This window comes from Eurytemora carolleeae, unplaced genomic scaffold, assembly GCF_000591075.1.
Source record: "Eurytemora carolleeae unplaced genomic scaffold, Eaff_2.0 scaffold1191, whole genome shotgun sequence".
NCBI classification, from domain to species: domain Eukaryota; kingdom Metazoa; phylum Arthropoda; class Copepoda; order Calanoida; family Temoridae; genus Eurytemora; species Eurytemora carolleeae.
Window position 1 is genome coordinate 50594 of NW_019397217.1, and position 25964 is coordinate 76557.

General features: G+C 36.3%; 2 protein-coding genes across 2 annotated transcripts in view; both read right to left on the reverse strand.

The window, feature by feature from the left end:
- Positions 1-199: 199 nt before the first annotated feature.
- LOC111712808 (zinc finger RNA-binding protein) lies at positions 200-11157 on the reverse strand. Its single transcript, XM_023487533.1, has 12 exons — positions 11111-11157; positions 10711-10736; positions 6478-7862; positions 5940-6101; positions 4401-4555; positions 3658-3961; positions 3224-3330; positions 2715-2775; positions 2216-2406; positions 1756-1842; positions 1097-1222; positions 200-821 (listed from the first exon to the last, which is right to left on the reverse strand). The coding sequence occupies exons 3-12, from the start codon at positions 7798-7800 to the stop codon at positions 518-520; spliced, it is 2820 nt and encodes a 939-aa protein (XP_023343301.1). The 5' UTR covers positions 7801-7862; positions 10711-10736; positions 11111-11157; the 3' UTR covers positions 200-517.
- Positions 11156-25964, reverse strand: part of LOC111712811 (uncharacterized) — a 15291-nt gene continuing 482 nt past the window's right edge. Inside the window, exons 2-12 of the mRNA XM_023487538.1 lie at positions 23085-24432; positions 21560-21634; positions 20595-20727; positions 19350-19480; positions 17987-18077; positions 17532-17657; positions 16645-17133; positions 13033-15243; positions 12505-12687; positions 12172-12306; positions 11156-11577 (exon numbers count right to left, since the gene is read on the reverse strand). Of these exons, the coding sequence (XP_023343306.1) occupies positions 11517-11577; positions 12172-12306; positions 12505-12687; positions 13033-15243; positions 16645-17133; positions 17532-17657; positions 17987-18077; positions 19350-19480; positions 20595-20727; positions 21560-21634; positions 23085-24420 (4971 nt within the window). The 5' untranslated portion in view covers positions 24421-24432 and the 3' untranslated portion in view covers positions 11156-11516. The remainder of the gene's footprint in view (positions 11578-12171; positions 12307-12504; positions 12688-13032; positions 15244-16644; positions 17134-17531; positions 17658-17986; positions 18078-19349; positions 19481-20594; positions 20728-21559; positions 21635-23084; positions 24433-25964) is intronic.

Genomic DNA, 25964 nt, shown 5'->3' on the forward strand with positions numbered 1-25964 from the left:
AAAGATTAAAATTCAACCTCCGACAGACATTTTTCATCTAAACAATCTGAAATTAAACGGATTCAACGGAAAATTTAATAACAAAAATTGATTTTAAAAACAAATTTTTTCTTAAAATTGACGAGAGAAAGTAGACAATTCGAATCTTAGCAGCACGATCAAAATACTATTTCTTTCCCTCAAAAAAGTTCGATAAATCTAATTTTTAAAATTTTATTTAATTAATTACAAAAATTGAACAACACGCTTATTAAAATTAAACAATAACAAGGCCCCACATTTCAAGTAAAAGGTTGGGGATTAATGTGTTCAGATATAATTATTAAATCTGAGAAATACTGAACACAATTGGTATGTACACTGTACATACTATAAACTTCAGCATTATTTAAGCTTATTTAAGTATTTACGCAAATTAAAAAATGGTATTTTGGGATTCACTTTTCATCTTTCCTACACGGAGGGATGGGATAAGATAATTATTCAGCGTTCAAAAAATTCTTATTCTTAATAGCTTTCAAGCTTCTTTTTTATCTTTTTTCTCCTCTGCTGCCTCCTCTCCCTCGCCGGTACTTGAATCCCTTCGACGTTTCCGTGCAGCCCTCCACTGTTTAGGAGCGGGGAGCGCCTCGATCCCGAGAACTTTGTGAATTTGTCGGAAAGCGATCATTCTAAGCGCGTGTTGAGCACTGCTGGTGATATCCTCGCGCTCCTGGTTGGTCAGATCGGCGGCCGCGTCCATGGGTTCCTTTTCACAGGGGTCCAGGAACCCGGGGCTGTCGGGGAGTAGGATTCCACCGGCCAGAGCCTCAAACACGCGTCTGAAAACAAAAAATATGTTAATTTATTTTTAGAAACCAAAAAAACACGAAGTTGAATTAATTAGATAGTTGTATTATCATGTGTCTCAAATACTTACTCACCAGACAAAGTCCTTCATTTAGAAAAAGACGTTTAGAAAGGTCGTCTTATAGGAAAACAAATTAGGTTTACTTCCAGTACTGTTAATGTTATTCCAATCAAGTATAATGTATATGAAACTAAAACCCACTGTATGAGGGGGGGATAGGTTAAATGTTGAATGATTATTTTGTACCTTAGAGCATCTCCTGGTGAGAGAGGACACCCAGCCGAGTTAAGAACCTTCTCAACCAGTAGTTCAACAGACCAGCAGGATAAAGGACTCCAGGTAGGATTACGGACACACAGATCTCGTAGAATCCTAAACATAATTAAACATGAACAACCGGCATTGGAACTCAGCGTTGTATGGAAGGGTATACATATAAGTTTTAAAATGTTTTAACCTAGCTGTACAGTGCAGGGGTGATCGGAAATACAAATATATGTTAAAGGGAGTGTTCGCGAAAAATTAAAGGGGGTATAGGCTTAATGCGATAAAAAAGCGCTTTTGATCGTGACTAATCTTACTTCTATCTGTTGCGTCTATAAGGAGAAAGTTGTTAAAGATGTCTCATACCGAATAACTTAGCACCCATACAAATTCAGAAAATTGCAAAATACGACTTAATCCGTAAAAAATCAATTTAATTTCAAACAAATCATTCAGATATTACAACCTATAGTCATCGATTATCTTTCGCCACATTTGTATACATTTGATATTTCATACTAGTTTTGATTTTTATTTTTTTTAAATAATATTTAGCTTACAACTTGTTTTCGAACATTCCTGGAAAATATGAAAATGTCAAATACTTCATAAAATTATTTATCCCTGAGAAGAATAAATACCTGATGACGACTGTGCATGAATGCCTGGATAAAGCTCTGGAATGGAACCATTTTACATGTCTTAGCTCCGCTAGTGCCTGGATACACCTAGAGAATACAGGGCGTTATACAACCGTGGGTCAAACAATTATTTATATCTCAAAAAATTCCATTTTTTAGTTTTCTTACTTTTTAAAAACTTTGAAAATAACTTTCCTAGATTCTGATCCAAATACATACAATAAATCCCCTAAAGATCCAAGTGGTAAAATAAATGTTGGGTTACAAAACTTATTAAAAAAAATATTAAAATTTGAATATTTTATCAGAAATATACTTAAAAAAGAATTAAGTAAAAAAGTAACAAAAGATTTCTAATTATCCCACATTCGAAATAAAAAGTATTCTTTTTTAGAAGAAAATCTTTCATATCTTGTAGAAGGGGACGGGGATTTTGTAGTGGGAGGGGGGAATAACCCACCTGTCGTGGTCAAGTACATCTGGAGGATCAAGTGTAGCGGCTGTAGCAGCTTCTTCTTCGGTCTCTCTCATCATAGGGGAGGTCAGGGTTATCCGGACACTCAAACTACTAAACAATAATATAGGAGAGGTCAGTATCCGGACACTCAAACTACTAAACAATAATAAAGGGGAGGTCAGTATCCGGACCTTCTACCGGTTTGCAGACGAAAAACAGGAGTTTTTATATTTATTTAGTTTTCCTGCAAAATAATCCATTTAACAACGATAAAGGGCAATTTTGGCAATGCTCTATAAAAGAAAATGTAATAATCTTTCGATCTATATGTATTTCAAATTTATAACACTTGTAAAAATAAAGGCCACAATAGTTTTAAAATCATTAGGTTAAAACAGAGTTGTTTTTTTAAATATCTCAATAATTAGAAAGAAAATTTACAATTTAATGCTTTACAGAATCTACTCATATTCAAAATTCTCTTGTTCATTATATTACAGACCAACATAAACAGTATAGAAAACACCTTCATTAATATATAGTTTGACTTGAGTTTTTTTCTTCTTAAAAATAGATCCAAGCAGAAATATGTTTACATCAATTAAGACAATTTTTTGAATCAACCAAAAATTCTAATTGATATTAACGGACGTCAGACAATTCTTAGAATAAGGAGGTTAGGGTTATCCAGACACTCAAAGACCCGGCCCCCTCTTCAACGGAACCTTGTTAACAATCTTTGCTTTTGATTATTACAAAAATATAGTTCATAAGCCCAGCTGTCTATGTACGTAACAATAAAGAAACTCAATTCATCTAGCCTTAATTTTAATCTGCCTTTTTATACTTTTTACCCCAAAAAATTAAAAATGATTTATTTCCTCAATTTGACGAATAAAACCCAAATAGTCATCGATTATTTTTCGAGGCATTTTTCGTGAACACTCCCTTTAAATGAAGACGATTCTTGGAGAATCCCCCCTTGTCCAAGTAAGAGAATTTTAAAATTACTTGAGAAGGAGCTGTTTAGCGAGTAAACCAACCCTCATAACACCAACCAATACTCTAGTCTTTCCATCCTCTTCCTTCTTATCATTTCCATTCTTTACACCAGGCTCCTGAACAACATGGAGTATACAACTACTCATTAACTTTTATAGTTAAGGAGACTTCTTAAACAAGTTCGCAGGGGAAAAATTGAACTTAACTTTTTATGTTTTTACCTCTTTTTAATCGGAATTCAAAACAAGGGGGAGGATAATGATTTTTCATGAAAAAATATACCCCTGCACGAACAGGTTTTTATTTTGACATTTGCACAAATAATGGTTGAAGTGAAATTTTATCGACAAGTTAGTGATTTAGGAAACATTTTATCAGAAGACTCCGAAGACTTTTCACAGACAATCATGTATTTTTTGAGACAGTATTGATAATAAACTTACCAAGGATGCTAGATGATCACTAACTTTCTTCAGCGCTGTCTCAGTATGCCCAACAATCTTCTGTATAGATTCCAACTCGGGCTCACTTGGATAAATCGTCTCATGCTTAGCCATGCAGTGCCTGTCGTCCACAGTATCCGGTCGTCTCAGCATGAAATGTGGAGCTCCGAAGGGACCTCCTGGTCCTCCGAACCTGGCGTTGGGACCTCTGGTAGGGAACCTCCTGTACCAGTTCATGTCGTCCATCTCCTCTTCAAACCTTCTCCTCTCCGCCCAGTACACCCTCTCCTCCTCCTCCATCAACCTGATTAGAATGCAGAAAATAAGTTAAACTAACTTCATTTTGACGAGATTTTTTTTTAATTTATGAAAAATTTGCTGAAATGAGTGAAAATTAAAAAAAAACCCGGTGTATTTCCAGGATAAAAATCCGTACAATTTAAAAAAAAATCCGTACAATCAGTACATTCCGTACAATTTTAGGATTACAAAATAAAAAATCCGTACAATCCGTACATTTTGGCCACCCTGCAGTGCATATGAACCCCTTTACAGAATTGCCTAAAATTTTGTTTAAGGAATTTGGTGGAATTACAGGAATGTTCTTAGCTAAGTTTTAAAATTATAAATAGAGTAAACTGACTTCAAGAAACAAAGTTTAGTTGACGGGAAAAGCTGGGTTCCCAAGCTCGTACGATTTAGTTTTTTTACGAACACTCCCTTAAAAAAAAGCCTGCACTGACCTGAAATCCTCTTCCCTTCTCTTCCAGAACTCCTCCCTGGCCTGGCTTCTCTTGGTTCTCTCCTCCTGTAGTTTCCGCTGTCGGAGACTTGGTTTAATATCAACCACTAGATCAGGGTTAACTTTCTTCTTGTACTGCAGTCTATGCCTACGTCCCTAAAAAAAGAAATCGAGTTTTGGCCACAAACTCATGTTCTATCAGTTCTATCTTTCGATGTAGTAGATCGAAGTTTGAAATGTCAAAGGTTTTCACCACCAGGTTGCAAAGATATAGGGATCGGAAAATTGAGTGGTTTGTGGCAAAAAATTGCTTCCTTTGATAAAACAAAACGTGTTAAACATGCCAACTTCGGGTTGCCTAGAGAGGAACTGATAACTCACCTCAAACTAAAATTTTGAAATCCTTTGATTGTTTAAACTATAAATTCTGCTGGGTCAAAAGAATCAAAATTACGACAAGCAATAGATAGTAATCTTCCACGTAAGTAATCCTCTGATAAAAGAAAGGGACAATAGACGTAAGTAATCCTCTGATAAAAGAAAGGGACAATAGACGTAAGTAATCCTCTGATAAAAGAAAGGGACAATAGACGTAAGTAATCCTCTGATAAAAGAAAGGGACAATAGACGAAAGTAATCCTTTGATAAAAGAAAGGGACAATAGAAGTAAGTAATCCTCTGATAAAAGAAAGGGACGATAGACGTAAGTAATCCTCTGATAAAAGAAAGGGACAATAGACGTAGGTAATCCTCTGATACAAGAAAGGGACAATAGACGTAAGTAATCTCATGATAAAAGAAAGGGACAATAGACGTAAGTAATCCTTTGATAAAAGAAAGGGACAATAGACGTAAGTAATCCTCTGATAAAAGAAAGGGACAATAGACGTAAGTAATCCTCTGATACAAGAAAGGGACAATAGACGTAAGTAATCTGATAAAAGAAAGGGACAATAGACGTAAGTAATCCTCTGATAAAAGAAAGGGACAATAGACGTAAGTAATCCTCTGATACAAGAAAGGGACAATAGACGTAAGTAATCTCATGATAAAAGAAAGGGACAATAGACGTAAGTAATCTTATGATAAAAGAAAGGGAAAATAGACGTAAGTAGTCTCATGATAAAAGAAAGGGACAATAGACGTAAGTAATCTCATGATAAAAGAAAGGGACAATAGACGTAAGTAATCTTATGATAAAAGAAAGGGACAATAGACGTAAGTAATCTTCTGATAAAAGAAAGGGACAATAGACGTAAGTAATCTTCTGATAAAAAAGTGAGGTTTAAACATATTTCCATTCTAACGTCTGAAAATGTTTTTTTCCTTTACCGTTCCGCAGCATGAGTCCATATTACATTTTCTTTAAAATTGTACATGGTCTTAAAATCTTTGAGAATCTGAAGCAAGTTTCATTTATAATTACGTTAATAACTAAACCAAAAATCATTTGTTTAAATTTAAAATCCCTAAAAACCCAACATCGTAGGATTAAAGGGACCAATTTGAGAATAATCCATTTAATCCAAACGTGTCTCACCTTCATATGCATTTCCTTCGCGTTTGGATCATTGAACTTGCACTCACAGAGCTTACAGCTGAACGAGACGACCTTGCCGTCGTCACTCTTGATTTCTTCAATGTAATCATGGCCAACGGGTTGAACATCTTTCTCCTCGGGCAGACGAGGAATAGTAACCTCCTAATGCACATTCATAATCATATTTCAGAAATTTTAGAATTTAAAACTGTTTGACGATAAATTTTATGGAACTGAACACTTTTTCTTAATTTTTCAGATGTCCATATCTTTGCAAGTTGCATCCTATGATATTCTAAACTTTGAATTTTTAAATAAATAGCATTCATAGTATGTAACATTATTTGTATACGACTTAAAGTTGTAAAAATAACGCGATAAAAAATTACCATTTGAGGCGAGTGCGTGTTGTGAAAAGGGCAAAAAGTTTCTTAACTATTAAAGGAATGGTTTCTGAATTATCCGCTACAAAATAAAGATTTACTTTTAATGAAAATTGCAAAAATAAAATGAAAATGTCTATGATGATGATGAATCCCTGTTCGTTCAGATAGGATCTCGGAATCGGAACCTTTACAGTCACGCCCTCCGTCTTGATCTTGTCTGCTCCAACAAATGTAATCTTGGGAACCGCAGGTTGTCTAGCAACAGCTCCTGTATATCCTGATCCAGACTTGGCGAGATTTGTAATATTTTGAGCTCCAGCAGGAGCTGTATTAGTGGTTCCAGTGGATCCCTTGGTAACTAGAACTGGATCAACGCAGGGGATCGGCTTACCAAGCTTAGTGTGAAGCTTTACAACCTTCTGATGTTTAGCTCCTCTGATATGTGCTGCATAGGCATCAGATCCAGTACAAGTCACATCGCAGAGCTCACACCGGAGTGCGTTTCCTCCTCGTGTAGTTGGTCCAGCAACTCCCGTCTTCATGCTCGCCTCCTTCTTCTTATGCTTCTGTCCGTCCAGATGTTCCTTGTAGGTTTGCGGACCAGCGCAGGATATCTTGCAAACCTCGCAGTAGTGGAGCTGTTGGGGCTTCGGAGGAATACGAGGTCCTTTGAACACTCGGGAGACAGCAGCGGCTGCGGCAGCTGTTTGTCCGATAGCTCCGATGGGTTTGACAGCTCTCCATGTTCCAACTTTAGCTGTTCCGACAGGGACTTGAGTGAGGTTGATGGTTGCTGCCTGATGTGGTTGTACATAGATGTTTGGTTTTCCAACAGCAGAGATGCTTGCCTGTAGCTGGGTTGGTGGGTAACTATAGGATGTTGTTGGGGTAGATGCCGCATAGGTATAGGCTGATGTATAGGCGGGAAGATAGGATGATACGGACCTTGCAGCGGCAGCGGCCATTGCTGGTCTAGCGGCGGCGGCCGCCAATTGTGCATGCGCATAGCCAGCCGCATGACTGTAGGTTGGTCGTGTCTGGTAAGCATTCTCAATAGTTGAATATGTTACGGATGCAATACTTTGCTGTGGATAATACGCAGGAACTGCAGCTGCGGCTGCAGCAGCCGCCTGTTGTTGTGCTGCAGTTGACAAGTGCTGTGCAGCAGCTGCAGTTGCTGCCGCATATTGCGCTGGATATGAATATGCCGCGTTTGCAGTTGCAGCAACTATAGGAGTTGCAGGCGCGGCAGCAGCATAAGTGGGCGCAGTTTGGGGGTAAGCAGTATAGGCGGCTTGGCCTGCATTAGATTGGACCCTTTGAGCATATGATGTTGCCGCATTTGCTGCTGCGGTAGCATGACCCACTGCGGTGTATCCAATGGCACCGGGTGTGGCAGGGTAGGCAGTTGCCGCAGCAGTGTACGACCCTGCCTGCCCATGCACCGGAATGCCGTAATAATTATTGGCTGCCATTGGTAAATATATTGTGGAGCTGTCACGGAAACCTCAAGAGATCAGCACAGCAGTGGGTGAAGCTAAAAAGATATTAACCATGAAACAGGATCATTGAACAGGTAGTTTAAATAAACCCCCCCCCCCCATAAGAAAAACTTTGGACAAATCCTATTTCATTGTTGTAATATTGAAATCTTTCCCATTTAGGCCAAAAGCAAAATTTGAAGTTTTCAAATAGGCTTTTAACTACAAATGGCAGATATTTCCCACAGAAAAGTAGAGAATAAAGGTAATTTGGTCACAAACTACAAAGAGTTGATGTGTACTTTTTTCTAAGATTTTTGTACATACTGGCTCACCTCTCTACCGCCTAAACTTTATTTTCTACTTTTCTTCGGCTCATTTTTTTACTCAAATCGTAACGTCTCCCAAAGTTATACCAAGAAAGTTAATGGAGAAGGGACAATTTGAAGACATAACTCATAGAACACAACCCATATTTAGGTCAACAAGTGGTGCACGCAAGATAAGTTCCTTAAAAACCACTGAAAGTAGCAAATCACATTCTTTTCTTGTCTGAAATTTATTTCATGAGCTATAATTGATAGTGATTTGTAAAAAAAATAATTTGTTCACTACCATGAATTTAAGTGCTACCATTATCTAAGTTGTTAAAGTGCAAAAAATGGTCACCCCTTTCATCATTACTATTAGCCTATCAATTCTTGTCAGACATAGAATGACATGCACCAAGATTAGCAAAAGCAAGGTAATACCATACTTGATATCATCTTACGTTTCAGTCTAATGTCCAGCAAAGAAGTTCCGCTAGAAATTGGAGTTTGTTTGTCAAGTTTCTATATCACCGAAAATTTGCAATAACTTTCTCTTAAAACCGCTTTTTAAAACAAGGAACTGGTCACTTGCCTCAAACTCCGGATTTCTAATTATTTTACATTTGCAACCTGGTGGTGTAAACCTTTGATAATTTAAACTTTGAGTATTTGAGCTTACAGAATTCTTGGTACATCAAAGTTGCAAAGATATATTAAGAGGATTTGAGTTTGAGAAGAATGATCAGTTCATAAATAGTCGATATAAGCTAAAGCTAGCTCATCAGATCAGTAACATTTAAGAATTTTCTTTTCGCTTCTATAAAGTTTTGATAAAACTGCAAGCACTCTTTCCTGAGCACTACACTTCTTTTAATAATAATTCTTTGCAATAAAAACAAAATCATAACAATATAAATTCTTATTATCGTTTTTGCTAAATCCTATTCATTGTTGCGCTAAAATATTTGAATATGTGACGGTACAAAAAAAAATTCTTAAACAACTCACCAAAGTTTTATTTCATTCTGAATTAGGAAAGTAAAGAATATTTGCGTTTAAAACTTGAGAAACTCTTCCAAGTTTTCATGTATTTTTCCATCCATAGTTTTTGCAATTAGTTTAAAATCTGAAGTGAGCACAACATGTAGAGATAAGCTTTTTCGTTTAGTACTTAGCAATGCAATACATTATAGAGTTGTACTACCACAAGTTTGTACTTGGATTAAAAATAGTTTTACGAGTACAGATCTTTTAGAAGAATAAATGAATGTACTGCAATAAGTATGTTTTAAGTAATATAGCAAATCTTTATCTTTTAATAAAACAAATAGTAAACTAATTTCTAAGTGATTGTAAACGTAACTTTAGGTAACCCTCAAGTAAAGAATTAGCATGCCCAATTCACAACAGTACCATTTAATCCTTCAGCTGGGGAACCATCAGAAGATAAAGTTGTTTTTCTTCCAGATTTTTTTTTCTTTGTTTTTGTAGCATACCGCATAAATCCTTCCAAAATTAAATATTTATGAAAAAATTTAAGGTTAAGGTTTCGCATCAGAACGCCACTTTTTTAATTGTAGGGTAACTTTAAATTACGTCTACAATCCCTTACAGTACAGTCTTCCATAAGTACAGAAACTACAGTGATCAAATCAAAATGCAAATATTTTAAATAGTATTTGCACTGAGCAAGAAAAATTGCAAGTGCAACTACAATTTAATCTTACAAAATATTTTTAACAAAGCATGCGCGCAGTATGTTAGAATAAGGCTAGTTAGTGTATATCTTTGAGTAATAATTTATGGTTAAATTCTTTATCCGATGTACACTGTACAGCACAGTATGCTTTCTTCTTGAATTCAATAATAGCAATCTTAATAGCAAAGGCCAGTTCATTATGGATTAAAAATTCTGGACAGGTACATTGTGTGAATATTAAGTAATTGTTGACCTAAATATGAGTTGTTGTGAGAAACCAAGCGAGAAAATTGAATATTTAACTTGTTAGTTATGATTGACCCCAATCCCCATATGTCGACACCAGCTCGCTTGATTGTATCATCCAACAATGCATGACAAGATTATTTACCATAAGAATCAAAATTAGTCAGAGTAGAGAAAAACAGGGGGTATATATATCCCCCCGCGAACCCTTCCTTCAAGAAAAATTCTTAATTTTGTTGAAAATATTTTAGGTACATTCAGATAAATTTGTTTATATTACAAAATGTCAAGATGATGTACAGGGTTACCCACAAAGAATGAGACTTCAAAGAAGAAAGTAGGAACTTTTTCTTACATTCTTTGTTCCTGCAACTATAAACTTGTTTCTTTTCTGGTCAAATCACTTGGTTAAAAATTAGATTATTAAATTTTTGAGACACAAAGTTCGCCATAAGATATATTTTTAAACAGTCATTAACGTCTCTTTCTTTAAGGATAACCTTTTAACAACATATCTGGTACAAAACAAGTGATATTTGCGGGATTTTTGCTAAATATATATACCCCCGGTAAAAGAAAAATATCCGATTGCTTTGCAGTGATTAAGGGTAAATAATATAAAATGATATATGTGTATTTATCTCTCACCTTATCCCAGGTAGGAAGGTGTTGACCTGAAAACATTAAAAGTGGATTCGGAGAGAATTCCAGTTCCGGAACTTTCGATTAAGAAAGCGCAAGTTTACACTACTGGACTTAACATCTACTATGGACAATGACAGACACTTTTGTTAAGAAGGCATCAAGTATTTTTTAGGGTTCAGATTTATCGCAGTTTTTAGCATCAAGTTCTTTGTTTAAATACTTGAACATTTTTAAAAGAACTTTATTTAATATGTTTACCATTTAAAAAAAGAATTAATTTAACAACACAAAAGCGTTGACCTCAAACAACTTTAGTAAACCTTTTTATTAAATATTTTCTGAAACAATCTTAAATGTACTTTACAGAATAATATAATTTTTTCTACTTTGATGATTTGTTCACCTGTTTAGCTTTTGCTTTTCTGTCCAGTGCTCGGCATTTTCTATTCTGAAAATAGATAAACAGTTAAGACTAAAGATCAAGTCTAAACATATTCACTGCACTCGATATTATATACTCCAGTTTACAATATAGAACAAATATCAGTAGGGGTAGTATTTTCCAAAGGTGATTTACAATGTATTTTAGCAAAAAAAATATCTCAATTTAAGTTCTGAACACAGTGCCTATGTGCAGGCAAAAAATCACAAGTTTTCTCCAAAAATTAAAACAAATCGAGCAAAATGACGAACAAACAGCGCCACGAATAGGATTAGTGGTGAATTCTTGAACTAAAATATAGATTTGCAGGCAGAAGTTTGTTCCAGGACGAATTCAACTAAGGATCTGGGATAAGTTTCTCCTAGGATTATTTGTTCATCAAGAATTGTTCTGTTTCTTTTGTCAGCTGGTAGATCTGCTCTCTGCATCTAAGTTAATAAAAATTAACTCAAATATCGACAAATAAATTTCGACCGAATTACTCGATGACACCTACCCTTATCTTATTTATTAACTCAAAATGACCCCCTCGAAAGAACTTAAAATGTTTTCACCAATGACCATTGCCCATGTTAGAAATTACATGCGTTAATAGTGAGTATAAACACGAGTTTAGCATTGACGAAAAAATGTTTAAACAATTAGTTTTTTTGTTCAATATCCAAAAATAATGACAATTTTTTTTATCAATAATCATTATAATAATACTAATTCGAAAACATGAACCTAGAAAAAAGAGGTCTTCTGTATATATAATATATATAGTTTTTGGGAAGTCCAATTGCAGTGAAAACCCGAAAACTCTGGAATAGGAAGACGACATTAAGCATAACTTAATTTGATGTTATTACAAGGCAAATAGTTTTACTATCAACTTATTATATCATTTGATGGGCCTGTTTACACTGCAAAACTTCTGTGTTTCATGTTCATTGTCATTGGACTATTAGAAGTCTTAAAACTTTAGCCTAAAGTCGGTTCCAATTCCTTAGTTTTCTGATTCTCCTTAAAGTAAAACTTACTTCTCCTTCTCCTCCTGTTTACGTAGACCCTTGAGAACCGGTTCCAACGGCAGGATAAACTCTGCTCCTCTCTCCCTGCACTCTGCAGCCCGATCCCGTAGAGCAGGTCGACTCAATCCACACGCAACCATCAACCTTAACACAGATTGGTTTAGCTCCAGGGTTGTATATTTTGAGGGGGGGGGGGTAAAAAATGAAAATAATCTGGCAAGTTCATATTGCAAAAATTTCGACGATTCAGCAATACGAAGAAAACAGAACATTTAATGCTCAAATAAAATAAGCATCAGAACCTTTACGGGGAAAAATAACTACACCAGTATTGTCTGATACCTGATAAATCTGGCTGCAATGAGTCCCGGTTTGTCTCCTAGTTCAGCAGTGGATCCAGGATAGAATATACCCCCGGTATATATCTTTCTTCTCATAGTTCTCTCGTTCAAGGACTCGGAGAGGAAGCACTCTAATGTGTGCAGATCCTTGATAATGTTCTGACGGCGTCTCAGCTCATCAAACCTACATAGAAAATTGGTTAAATAAAGGGACTGTCCACGTAATGTTAAGTGGTCCTATATGCAATGATGCCAGTGTTGTACAATTTTAAACGGTACCCTTGTTTCTTAATCTTGTATATTTAACCGACTCAATAGAAATTAAATTCAACTAAGTTCATAATAAACTCGCTCTGCCTGGCAAATCAGTCATAGGTCGGACATAAAATCAAACAGAAAAATAAACACAAATTACTACTTCAGATCTATAAAAGTTTTAAAAAATACCTTCCCCAATTTTGATTTTTAAAATAATTAGAAATGGAAGGTATTTTTATTCCATTTCTATTAGATTATGATAACCACCCACCTTGAATCTGAGGTCTGGAAACAGTATTGTCTGAAAAAGTTTTCATAATCTGGAGCAGCCTCCAGTAAATCCTCCAAAATCTTAAAAACTGAACCCGCCTTTGTTCCCGCCATATTCTCACTGGCGCGACCGGACCGGTTATACTCCCAGGTAAAGAAGGTTTTATCCGGCTCCCGGTTCATCTTGGGTCCAACATAACTATATGCACCCTGGGAGTCTTCAATAAACAGATCAAGGACTCCATATCCGGCAACAATATTATCCAACTCCATATCAACCTTGTGAAACCTGGAAAACATTTCCCAGGTTGCTAATTCTTCTGTGCTTTGTGTGGTGAGAACTAAACCTGCGTTTTTACTGTCCCCTTTAGATTCGTATCTTTTCTCTTTCAGGAACTGCATAATCTTCTCCAACCCTTGTTTTTCTCCGTAGGTTTTCTGGAAACCTCCTCCAGGTTTTACAAATATAAACTTCCCTTCCTCTGGGTTAAAGGAGAAACCCAACATTTCAAGTACACTCCTCTGATTGTACAAGTTAGTAGGAACTATGTTCACTTCGCAGGATGAAGTGTCTGACATGTACAGACCAATTTCGTACACAAAGTTAGAGCCTCTGTACTGCAGTGTGTCTATGTACATAGTTCCAAATAAGTATTTTTTCTTAGGAAGCGCACCTTTAATAATTTCTCCGTTATCTGGAGAAACTGGTTCCCAGTCCTGACCAGGTTCATCCACACTGTGTCTCTTGGTGTAGGTGGAGAAGCTCCTATTAGCAACTGCTGCAGCCTCCATATTAAAGAAATTATTCTCAGTCTTCTTTGGGGTCACGTGACTTGAATTAACCTCATCCTCTCTCAACCCCTCGGGAAGATAATTAAACTGATAATCTCCTGGAGCATTGGGTTGTGTTGTGAACTGTTCTCGACCCTCCTGAAGCTTCCCACAACCCCGCATATAGAACTTCAACATTCTTTCAACAATGTTCCGAACACGCTTGAGCAATGCTTCCTTGGGATTATCCTCCTGCTCTATCTGCTGCATCACGGCCCAAGGGAACTCAGCCTGGTGCTTCAGCATCAAATCCACCATCTGATCAAACAAGGTTCTATCCGACCCTGTTCTTCGATCCTCCAATGCGTTCTGCTCCGGTAATATCGTCTTCTTGAACCTGGTAACCATCTCACGAAGCATACTGTCACTCCATCCTGTGACTACAAGGCACATCATGCAGTTCGCAGCTTCATCTCTAGCATCACGGGGATCCAATCCTTTTCCCATCAACTGTTTACTAAAGTGATTCTGAAGACCAGTGAAAGATTTCAGATGATCAGCTCTGATCTGAGTATCCATTGTATCCCAATGGTTGTGTATTGTATCAGGGATCTCTGCTAACCCCGGTTTCTTGACATTATAATTGGGTGTCTCTAAAACCCTATTGAGAGGGTCGGAGTCAGGATTCATCTCTTCTCCCGCACTCTCCTTAATCCTACCAAGGATGGCACTGAGACTTGTGTTCACAGTTCTAGTTTCTCTACCACTGCTACTCCGATCATTATCATCTTCACCCTCTTCATCATCGCTACTCTTAATATCATCCTTTTTCCCACTGAAGTATGCAATAAAGCATTTAATTGATCTGACGCACATCTTCACCAGCTTCGGTCCATTAATCTCTGGATGTAATGATCCCTTTGTGGCCTTCTCAATTATCTCCTTCTTTGTGTCTCCCATCCCCATGGGGAACATGGCTTGCATGTACATCTTTCCTTGGTCGTACCCCGCCGCTTCCAGGATCTCAACCATTTTAAACGCGACAAATAAATGCTTTGACAGACCTGGAGAATCATGGTTGAAGGCAAAGGGTCCTCTAAGCTCTAGAGGGTACTTAGCCTCTTCAAGATGTTTGGCAATGTACTTCATAATAGGAGTAATCTTAGTAATATCAAAAGCTCCATCTTCTTGTTTAGTTTGATCGTCATCAGATTCTCCACGGTATAATCGCCGGCTCCGAGAGTAATCGTCTGTTCGTTCTGAAGATCGCCTGTCAGAAGAATGACGATGATGGTGACCGTCCCGCCGGTCGTCGCGACGGTCTCTCCTATCACTTGGCTCCCGTCGATCTCGCTCATATCGATCACGATCTCGTGAGCGATTATATCTATCATCTCTTCGATCAAAGTCGTCGCGTCTATCATCATATCTTCTTCCATACCTAAAAATATTTTTGGTCAGTTTTGTTCTTATTATTATTGATTATTATTTTATCCAAACTTTTGTCTAGAATCGGATGAAAGGGAATTTTTCGAACCTGGATATAACAATTTCTTTCGAATGTAAAGTAGTCTATTGGATTTTTTTTATTTTTAAAACTGATTAATTTTGAGGGATTTAAACCTGACATTCTAAAATCAATCATACAATCTTCCAAGTCTTTAACCTCTTCTATTATCATTTTTATCATTTTTCCTCAAAAACGTACAAGAAAAACGATGGTCAAGATATGTTTAGATAGATTTACGTAATTATATCCTTATTAACAAAAATTATGAAATCGACCAAGAGAATTGTTGGGTTACTTACAGGGATTATAGACAAACTATTAATTACAGGGATTATAGACAAACTATTAATTACAGGGATTATAGACAAACTATTACTTACAGGGATTATAGACAAACTATTACTTACAGGGATTACAGACAAACTATTACTTACAGGGATTATAGACAAAATATTACTTACAGGGATTATAGACCTATTACTTACAGGGATTATAGACCTATTAATTACAGGTATTATAGACAAACTATTACTTACAAGGATTATAGACAAACTATTAATTACAGGGATTATAGACAAACTATTAATTACAGGGATTATAGACAAACTATTACTTACAGGGATTATAAACAAACTATTACTTACAAGGATTACAGACAAACTATTACTTACAGGGATTATAGACAAACTATTAATTACAGGGATTATAGACAAACTAATACTTACAGGGATTATAGACAAACTTACTTACAGGGATTATAAACAAACTATTAATTACAGGGATTATAGACAAACTATTACTTACAGGGATTATAGACAAACTATTACTTACCGGGATTATAGACAAACTATTAATTACAGGGATTATAGACAAACTAATACTTACCGGGATTATAGACAAACTTACTTACAGGGATTATAAACAAACTATTACTTACAGGGATTATAGACAAACTATTACTTACAGGGATTATAAACAAACTATTACTTACAGGGATTAAAGACAAAACTTAGTGACCCTAATTTTTTTAAGAGTAGCGTGGTATTCGCAACAGTACCCTTCGAACCTTTATCTGAGCAGCAATAAGAGAGATATCGTCGTTGTTCTTTCTGAATTAAATCAGTTTAATTCTGACAATTTCCTTCTATATTTCTGCAGCATAAATTTGCAAGTTATTTCTAAAGAAAAACTAAAATTTAAAATAATTAATTTACACACAGAAAAACTAGAATATCACTTTAGTTCAGATGGAAGTTTAAAGGGTAGCGTTGTATATCGGGCATGCCCCTCTTTCTAAAATAAGTTGCAAAACAATAATAAAGAAAACCCGACCTGTCTCTCTCTGAAGAAGACCTGGAGAATGAATCATAACCAGGTTGCATACTAGGAGGAGGAACTCCAAGAAGAGCAGGTCTTGAACCTGTACGGGATAGAAGCTCAGGGTTTAGAACAGGCACGGGAGGGGGGACCGCGGGCAGAACCAGGGGGAATCTAGGGGGCGGGGCAGAGTAAGGATCGTATATGGGTGGTTTATCCTGAACGTTAAAGGTGTTAGAAGGGGTTGGATTGTTGTATCCAGGTCTAAAGGGAGGAAAGCCTACTGTAAGGTTTGGAGGAGGAACACTAGTATCTATGAAGGGTAGAGCTGCTCCTACAGTAGGGGGAGGTAGTCCTGATCTCCAGGGAGCTCGACTTCTTGGAGAAGATGTTGGTGTTCCATCATTATCTAGTTCTCCTTCCTCCTTCTCCTCCACAACCACCTTCTCGTCTAGTAGGGGGGTTCCATCTCGGCTCTCTTTAACTTTCATCCGCCTCCTTCTCCTGTACACACAACAAAATTTGAAATCATTCTTTTTACAAATTAATTAAAATTTATTTTTTTAATTAAATACGGATTGGATATCCACTATGATTTAATTTCTCCCCTCCCTCCCCCTCTCTCCTTCCCCTCGCAATAAGGTTTAATGAAAGGGTTAATAAGAAAAGAATAAACATATTTAAACAAAAATGATTTTTCGCTGAAAAATTAATCAGGGAGGAAAACTTTAAAATGTAAAACTACTTATTTTCCTTACACCCCCCCCCCCCCCCCCACACGCTAAAAAAAAAGAAAAATAAAAACATGAGACGAGGGGGGGGGGGGGGGGGGGAGAGAGAAAATATTTTTCAAGATTACAAAAAACTCTGGATAACAGCTGACCTTTCAACACTATCTTTACCTGAGATGAGGACGTTCGAGAGTAGGACTAGGAGATCTCTCCCCGTCCTCCAGTTCTCCAGGATCATGAACCTCTTTGTTCTTCCTTCTCATCCTCTCCATCCGTCTCACAAGGTCAATGTCATCCCTGATTAAATGGACTGTACACCAATTTGGAAAATGGTTCACATCAGCAATAATTAAGAAAATAACAATTAGTAACAGGATCCAAGCTTTTTGACCGACTATTTCAGGATGCCAAACTTAACTTTGAAAGGTTCTTAAACTTTCTGCAGAACGTCAAATAGAAAAAGTTTAACATACATCTTCTTACTCCTATCGAAATTCATGACATTTCCTTACCTTGGTAAATTAAAATTATTCAGTTGCCAAACATTTAATACAAATTTACGGCTTATGCAAACCTTTTCAGCAAACAATAATAAAAAAGAACAACAACACTAATAATGATAATACCTTCCGGTGAAATCGTATTCCGTAGTATCCTCGTCATACCAGTTCTCCTCCTTCTCCCCTTCAGATAATCCGTCCCCAGGGGTATTTTCTTCTAGTTTAAGATTTAGTTAGCAATGATAGAGTAATCAATGATTGAGTAATCGATGATTGATTAATCAATGATTGAGTATGCAATGATTGAGTAATCAATGATTGAGTAATCAATGATGGAGTAATCAATGATTAAGTATGCAATGATTGAGTATGCAAGGATTGAGTATGCAAGGATTGAGTATGCAATTATCGAGTAATTCATGTTTGAGAAAGCAATGATTGAGTATGATTGAGAAAGCAATGATTAGGTAAGCAATAATTGAGTAAGCAATGATTGAGTAACCAATCATTGAGTAACCAATCATCGAGAAAGCAATGATTGATTAAGCAATGATTGAGTAAGCAATGATTGCGTGCAATGATTAAGTATGCAATGATTGAGTGTGCAATGATCGATAGTTAATGTTTGAGAAAGCAATGATTGAGTAAGCAATGATTGAGTAAGCAATGATTGGGTAAGCAATGATTGAGTAACCAATCATTGAGAAAGCAATGATTGAGTAAGCAATGAGTGAGTAAGCAAAGAACGAGTTATAAATATCTAAGAGTAAGAAATATATATGAGATAAAGCAATAAATGAGTTATCAATATATTAGTAAGTATTAGATAAGTAAGCAATGAATGGGTAACCAATGATTGAGTAAGCAATGATTAAGAAAAGAATGAATGAGTGAGTAATGAAAGAGTAAGCAATGATTGAGTGAGCAATGATTGAGTAAGCAATGAATACGTAAGCAATAAATGAGTAAGCAATGATTAAGTAAGCAATGAATGAGTGAGCAATGAAAGAGTAAGCAATGAAAGAGTAGGCAATGATTGAGTAAGCAATGATTGCGTAAGAAAAAATGGCGTAAGCAATGATTGAGTAAACAATGAATGAGTGAGCAATGATTGAGTAAGCAATGAAAGAGTATGCAGTGATTGAGTAAGCAGTAAATAAGTGAGAAATGAATGAGTATGCATTGAAAATGTAAGTAACGGAATGATTGATTTCTCCTAGATTAACTTCAGTAAGCAAGTAAGAAAAAATGATAAATAGATTACGTCTTTCTCGAAACATCCCAAAAGAGCAAAAAATTAAGGAATCTAACCCGACCTGAATAGTGTTATTTATGTTTATACCACTAATTTTTTTTATCAATATAAAATCTTAAAAATATAATCCTCTAGTTTCCTTGAATTTTATTTTCCTGATGTCTTACATATTCTGTTTGATAACCCCCCCCCCCCCCCCCCCCCTCTCAACACAAATAATCCCCCCAATTCTACCTGTGTAGGGTTGAAGTCCTGGTTCCTCTTCAACCGGTTTATTCATCTTCAAATTTATTTTCAACGGTTTCCCCTTGATCCGGTTCCGGATCTTACTGAACATCTTGCTCGCGTTCACGACATGTTTGGTCCTACAAACACAACATTTTTAAAACTAAATGTTAATTCCTGATAGCATAAAAGTAAAGAGAAGAAAAAATTCATAACTAATTAAATTTAGTATCGCACTAACTTCAAACTTTAAAGGACAATAATTTCCTATTGACAAGGGTTGCCTTATTAGCTTATTCTGGTCAATTTTGAATCAACAAACCATGTTTTAGTTTTTAACATTTTTATTCTCTCTACAAGAGTGACTTGCGCATTTTATCCTGCAGAAATAATGAAGAATGGAGATTTTTTCAAGCCTTTCAAGAGTACCGTTGTGAATTGAGTATGCACCTCATTAACTAACTAACTGTTTGTGTACTGAATTTATGAAAAGATTGATGAACTAATTTCACTGAACAATTGACCGCCCCCTAATGCGTGTGTTCTAAGTACGTATTTAGAAAGTTAGCAAGTATTTTTTTTCGGAGATTTCAGACGAATTGAAACCATTAGAGTTAAACTATAAATATCTGTTTAGATGCTCTAAAAGCCAGATTGGAGCAGCAATAAGAGAGATATCGTCGTTGTTCTTTCTGAATTAAATCAGTTTAATTCTGACAATTTCCTTCTATATTTCTGCAGCATAAATTTGCAAAGCCAGATTGTGAACAGCTGACTTTATTTCAATCGGATATTAGTACAATCGATATAGCATCGTAGCTGTAATTGTAATCGAACGTAACTTTTATAAAGCAGAAATATCCAAAAAGATGATTAAGAAGAAAATCAAAAGTGTGTACATTGGATAATCAGATTAAGCTATCAGGATTAAGGATATCTCATTCTAAAGTTTATTCCTTGTAATTTTATTACAACCGAAGTCCCTTTAAGACGTAAAAGATAAAAAACAAGTTCAGGAGAGCTTCGCGGAGAAATGTTGTAGCGTGTGCGTTGTAGCATTACAAAACACAACTTGGAGATTTCTACAGCAAAAGAAAGAAATAAAATCGCCAAGATTAGTCCTACATCAAATCGAAAAAATAAATAACCAATAATGTTTCTAATGCATTTTATCTGTGAAACTTTTTTGTTGTAGTAGGAACACTTGACAAAACGTCCCTATACGTTAACAGTCTCTTTAAATCTAATTTCTACCTATCGTCTAGAGCCTGCCTGGCCTGTTCTTGTTCTAGATCCATCTGTGTTCGGAGTTCCTCCTTCCCCTCCTGAATTTCTGCCTCATCTAGTCCTCCCTCCTCTAGAGCACCAGCAGGCCAGGATACATCATCTACAAATTTAAAGTAGTAATCTCTGTTTATCTGCATGTCTGATCATAGCCAAGGAGTGTGGAAAATAATTGAGAAAGGATCGACCCGGCCCGCCCTGTAGTAAAAAACACATTAAAAAAACATCTCTTTGTACAGTATAATTTTTTTAATTTGCGGATTGAATAATATTTTTTTTCGCGCAATTTAAAAATTTTACTAAATTAAATAATTTAAGATATGATATTTTAAGATTACATATCTAAAGTCTGATTGGCTATAAACCTTCCCTGGGGCCACGTGAGGTCCCACAAAAAATTTAGGCCTCATTGATTCAGCCCTTTTGACGTTTATTGGATACAAACAAACAGACAGACAAGCCAAATTTACATATAGATTAAAAGACGACCCTAAAAACTCTTTTTTTAATGGAGTATCGTCAGCAAAGAATGTATGAATCATATGGTAGGGCGGGCGAAGTTGATCCCTTCTCCATTATATTCCTTACTCCTTGTTCATAGCTCATGAACACGTTGCCAGATTTGCCTCCAATTTAATTGAGGAAATTGGAAGAACCAAGGGAATGTTCTTAGATTGATTATAAAATTTAAAGATTTAAAGTTGCGCGAGTCGACTTTATTAGTGAGAATTTAGCTTCCAGGCATTGCTGGGTTTCCAAACTATTAAACATACAGGGCGTCTCTAAAAAAAAATTACAATAGTTGGATGTCAGAGCCTCACTTCTGAAGTTCTGATCCGATTTCCGTTTTTTTTGGACGCTCAAATTACTCATTAAATACGTAATCTAACAAAAATCTTTCGTTATGTTTCTAAAAGTATTTAAATGTACTGCACCTATATTCTCTTCCTTAGGTTTTCTTCTGTTGTGTTCATCAAGAGCTCGAATATACGGATCCTCTTCCTCCTCATCTAATACATTATTCAATGAAAACTTCCCACAATTTAAAACTGTATTCGGTTAATGTTTGCTTTCATTAAATTAAACTACTATTCTTTAAAAAAGATGAAAATATAAACCCAATTCAACACGTCCGCATTTGGCTGTTATTTTTGCAAATATTTTCTCTCGGGATGAAATTTTGCAGTGTAAGATAAGCAAATGTTTAGAAAAGAAAAACGAACCAAATCGCAGGAGTGTATATTTTCCTACCCCCCCCCCCCCCAAGTTAGGCATGTTTTTAGGGGTTTATTTCCTAATAAAAAGTATAAATTGGACATGAAAAAACATTTTCATGTCCAATTTGTCATTTTCCGAGAAATCCAAAAAACTTGTATGGAAAACAATAAGAATGAAGTGGAAAGAGATTAAAATAGTCACTCAGTGAATATTCAGACTGGCCTCAAAATGTTTAATACGCTTAATTAACCCTATCCCTGCTGGGGTACTTGAAAACCAGGATACGCTGGGGGGGGGGGGTCAATTTGGCCCCCCCCCTCTAAATCCCATGTTTTATGTCCAAATATGACAAATGATACATCATTAGAAAGCTCTTGTGCTCTACTTTTAGAATCTGCAAAAAAATTTGCAAATTTGCGAAAATTGAATTTTTTATTGCAAAATCCAGTTTTATAGTAAAAATGTTTGCAAAAAAAAATTGTCCAAAAAATGACAAATTATACATTTTTGAAAAGCCCTTGACCATGCGATTTCAAATATGCAAAATATTTTGCAAAATTTTAAATAACCTGATTATTAATCAAGAAAAACTAAAAATGTGCAAATTTCCTTTGACAGGTTGTTTGCAAAAAATTTGCAATTTTTTTCTCGCAAAACTTGTGCAATCCGTTTCCTTATGTCATAGGCTTTCCAAAAAGCTAAACTTTATCAAAATCTGATAAGTGAAAGTGGGTCAAAACAAAGATTTAGTTTGTTACAGGCAAAAGCAGTCATTCAGGCAGTGTGCCTGAGGACTCAGGCAGTTAGTATTAAAGCCCGGTTTTAGGCCTAAAGGGAGGGCTTTGGGTATGTAAGAAAAGTCAGAAAATTTCAACAGCCTCAGACCAATACTTTTTGAGTTATGTAAAAAAAAACTACAGGGGGGGGGTCAAATTGACCACCCCCCAGCGGGAATAGGGTTAAAAAGCTTGTAATTTAAAACAACTATGAAAGAAAAAAAGAATGTCACTAAGTAGAATAATTACATAAGGTGGTAAATTAAATGCTCTATGCTCATATGTAAATTTCATTTGTAAATTAATTGAGAAGAACATTAGTAAATTCACGATATGAAATGAAAATTGGCGTTTTTGACCGAAAGTATCAATCATTCTGCCGTCAGTGGTCCGACTGGTTTATTGAAAAATTGTTTAATGTGTTAATGACAACAAAAACTAAAACAAAAAAATCTCTGCAACTAACCTTTAACGGCATCAGCTGACACTTCCGCAAAAGATGATTTAAAGATCGGATATGAGACGGGTTGGAAGGGATTCAATCCAGTGGGGTTTGGTTTCACATCCTTCTCCTCTTCCTCATTCTCCGACACTGCTTCAGTAAACTTCCTCCGACCCTCTGGAGGCTCTGGTACTCCGGCGTAGAAACTTCGGTTCTCATCTTCCTTTTCCTTCTTCTTTAACTCCTCTTTGGCAGCTTTCTTTGCTGCTTTCTCACTTTCCTTCTTCACCTTCCGAGCCAACTTTTGCCGATGTTTTATCAATTCTCTGTATTTCTCCTCTTCTTCCTTCTTTCGTTTCTCGGCCATTGCTTTTTTAAACTCTACCTCGAGCTGCTCTGGTGGAAGATTTTTGATATTTTTCATCCTGTTGAGAAGTGTAACTCTCCAGTCCGTGTCGTTCTCTTCGTCAGTGGAGTCTTTGTCTTGCTTCTTTTTCTTCTTTTTCTTCTTCTCACTCCCGCCCTTCTTCTTTTTCTTCTTCTCCTTCTTTTTCTTCTTCCTCCTTGGGGAAGAGTCTGAGTCGGAAGATGAACTTGAGCTAGAAGATCTTGACTTGGAAGATGAAGAAGATAAAGTTCTAGTTTTACTTCTAGTTCTACTTCTTGTCTTCCTATCTCCGTACTCGTCCAACTCATCTGGTCTGTGTTGTTGTTTGAACCTTTTAAATAAGGCGTTCTCTCGAACAAACCGACCTCTGCCCCGCCCAAACTCCCCGCCCTCTTCATCCTCTGGGAATATATTACGCCCCCGGGCAACAGGGAACACCCCCCGGGCCAGATCAGCTCCTCGACTGTTGATGGGTGCAGCGTTTCTGCTGCTTCTATTGCTACGACCTCCGAACAGACCTCTTGCCTGCTCCAATATGTATCCTCTACCACGTCCTGCCCCGCGTGCTCGTATCCTCAGCCGGCCTCTGGACCGCCCTCGTAACAAACCAATAGGGATTCTTTTAAGCGGGATGTCTTCATCAAACTGCCCAGATTGACGACGTCTTTTTGAATCATTGTCATCGTAATCGGACGATGGGGCTCGTTTTTTCGCGGATTTATGACGCGATGAAGATGTGGATTTCTTCGGAGAATCGTGGATTTTCACATCGGGGACATTTGTAAGTGCAGCAATGACTTTGTCAATATCATCCGCTCCCAATTCTTTAGGTATACTTGGCATCTTGAGTATACTAGCGTCCAGTTGGGACGGATCGAATTTGATCTCGTCAAATTGATCCGCACCCTCATCACTGACGTTTTCGGTTTCCAGACTGGGCCGGCCATCATTTTTGTCTGAAACGGCCTCCATGGATTCAACCTTCTGCAGAGGATATATCAAAATTGAAATTAAAATGTATTTGGTTAGGCTTAATCAGTACCATTTTATCTCAATGAAATGGAATCCAAACGATATTCAGTAAATCAAATAACTTCCCCCATATGTAGGTAAAAAGCTCAATCATTACATTAAGTTTTGGCCATTAAGAGGCTCCGCCAAAATCGATTAGATCGAACATATTTCAATATTTCTGCACATTTTTTTATTTTAGAAAATGTTGACCATGAGAGAAAATATTCAAGTCAGAACATATAAAACCAGTGCTTAGGATCCGGATCCGTTGGATCCGCAAGATTTTGGCTTCCTGGATCCTTTTTTTACTCCAATACCCCGAATCTGAACTTTTGAAAAAATTTTGTTAAAAAAACTTCCTCATTTCTGAATGGTTTAAGTTTGAATTTTTTTTTTGTTGCTAAATTTAGTAAATCTTAAAGAAATGACCTGGATCCGGATTTGGATCCATTTTTTCCAGTGCGGATCCAGGATCCGGACCCGCATCAAAATTGGATGGATCCTAATCACTGTATAAAACTAAGTAACTTCCAATTTAAAAATTCTATTAAAACTGTTTAAAAAAATAGTTGCCTTTAAAATACTCTTTTCAAAAGATTTCCACAATATTTGAATAAAACTCCATAATGTGCTCAAACCTCTCAGAATAACCCCAAAATATCGTCTAATCCTAACCCATTAGACACTTATTGCGGTAAAATATGTTTTTAAATCATTACAAGTACAGCGTGTCCCAAAAACCCAAAAAGTAGCTGGAGTCTAAATTTGGGACCAAAGATGAAGATTTTGTAGCAAGTTTTTTAAGATTTCCTTTATAAAAAAAAATTTTGGTTTAAAAATTAAACAAGAATTTAAATTTTGAATTTTGAACACTAAAAATACAGAGCTATAAAACGTTATTTTTAAGAATTTTTAAGTTTAGTAGATATCATAAATGTCTAAATTCGTCACTATTAGACAAAAATTTAGGCTCCAGCTACCACTAAGGCTTTTTAGTGACGCCTTGTAAAATCATATAATTTTGGTTGAATTTACAAAGAATAAAGTAGTTTAGAAAAGAACTAATTATACTTCCCTTCCTGTCTATTCCTACCTCATTACAAACTATCCTAATCCATTTCAATCTCCTCCCTACCCCCTACACACACCTTTCCTTCTAACTTCTTGATAACCTCTTTATATCCATTATGTATACCTCTCCAACACCATCTAAATTGTTACTCCTCCATGTACAATTTTTAAACCTGTGAAATTGTTATAAACTTGACTATAATAAATTCTGAAAGATAATTTTTGAATTGCAATTCCCTCTTGCCAACTAGTGGCCTTAGTATACCCGATTAACCCTGTAAAGGCTAGGAGGTTTACATATGGCCCGGGGCATAGAAAACATCTTAGAGTAAAGGTATAGTTGCAATGCATTTCCATGGCCCAATTTTAACAGGCCAGCTCATTGAACAAAAGTGTTCCTGCCCATGTTAAAGATCCAGATCCCCCCCCCC

Excerpts from the sequence above, each read along its gene's own strand:
- LOC111712808 (XM_023487533.1), bottom strand. The coding sequence starts at position 7,800 with ATGGCAGCCAATAATTATTACGGCATTCCGGTGCATGGGCAGGCAGGG. Across the intron at positions 3,331-3,657 it reads GTGATCATCTAGCATCCTTG|GAGCCTGGTGTAAAGAATGG; the intron begins GTAAGTTTATTA and ends CATGTTGTTCAG. Across the intron at positions 1,223-1,755 it reads TCATGCACAGTCGTCATCAG|GATTCTACGAGATCTGTGTG; the intron begins GTATTTATTCTT and ends AATTATGTTTAG.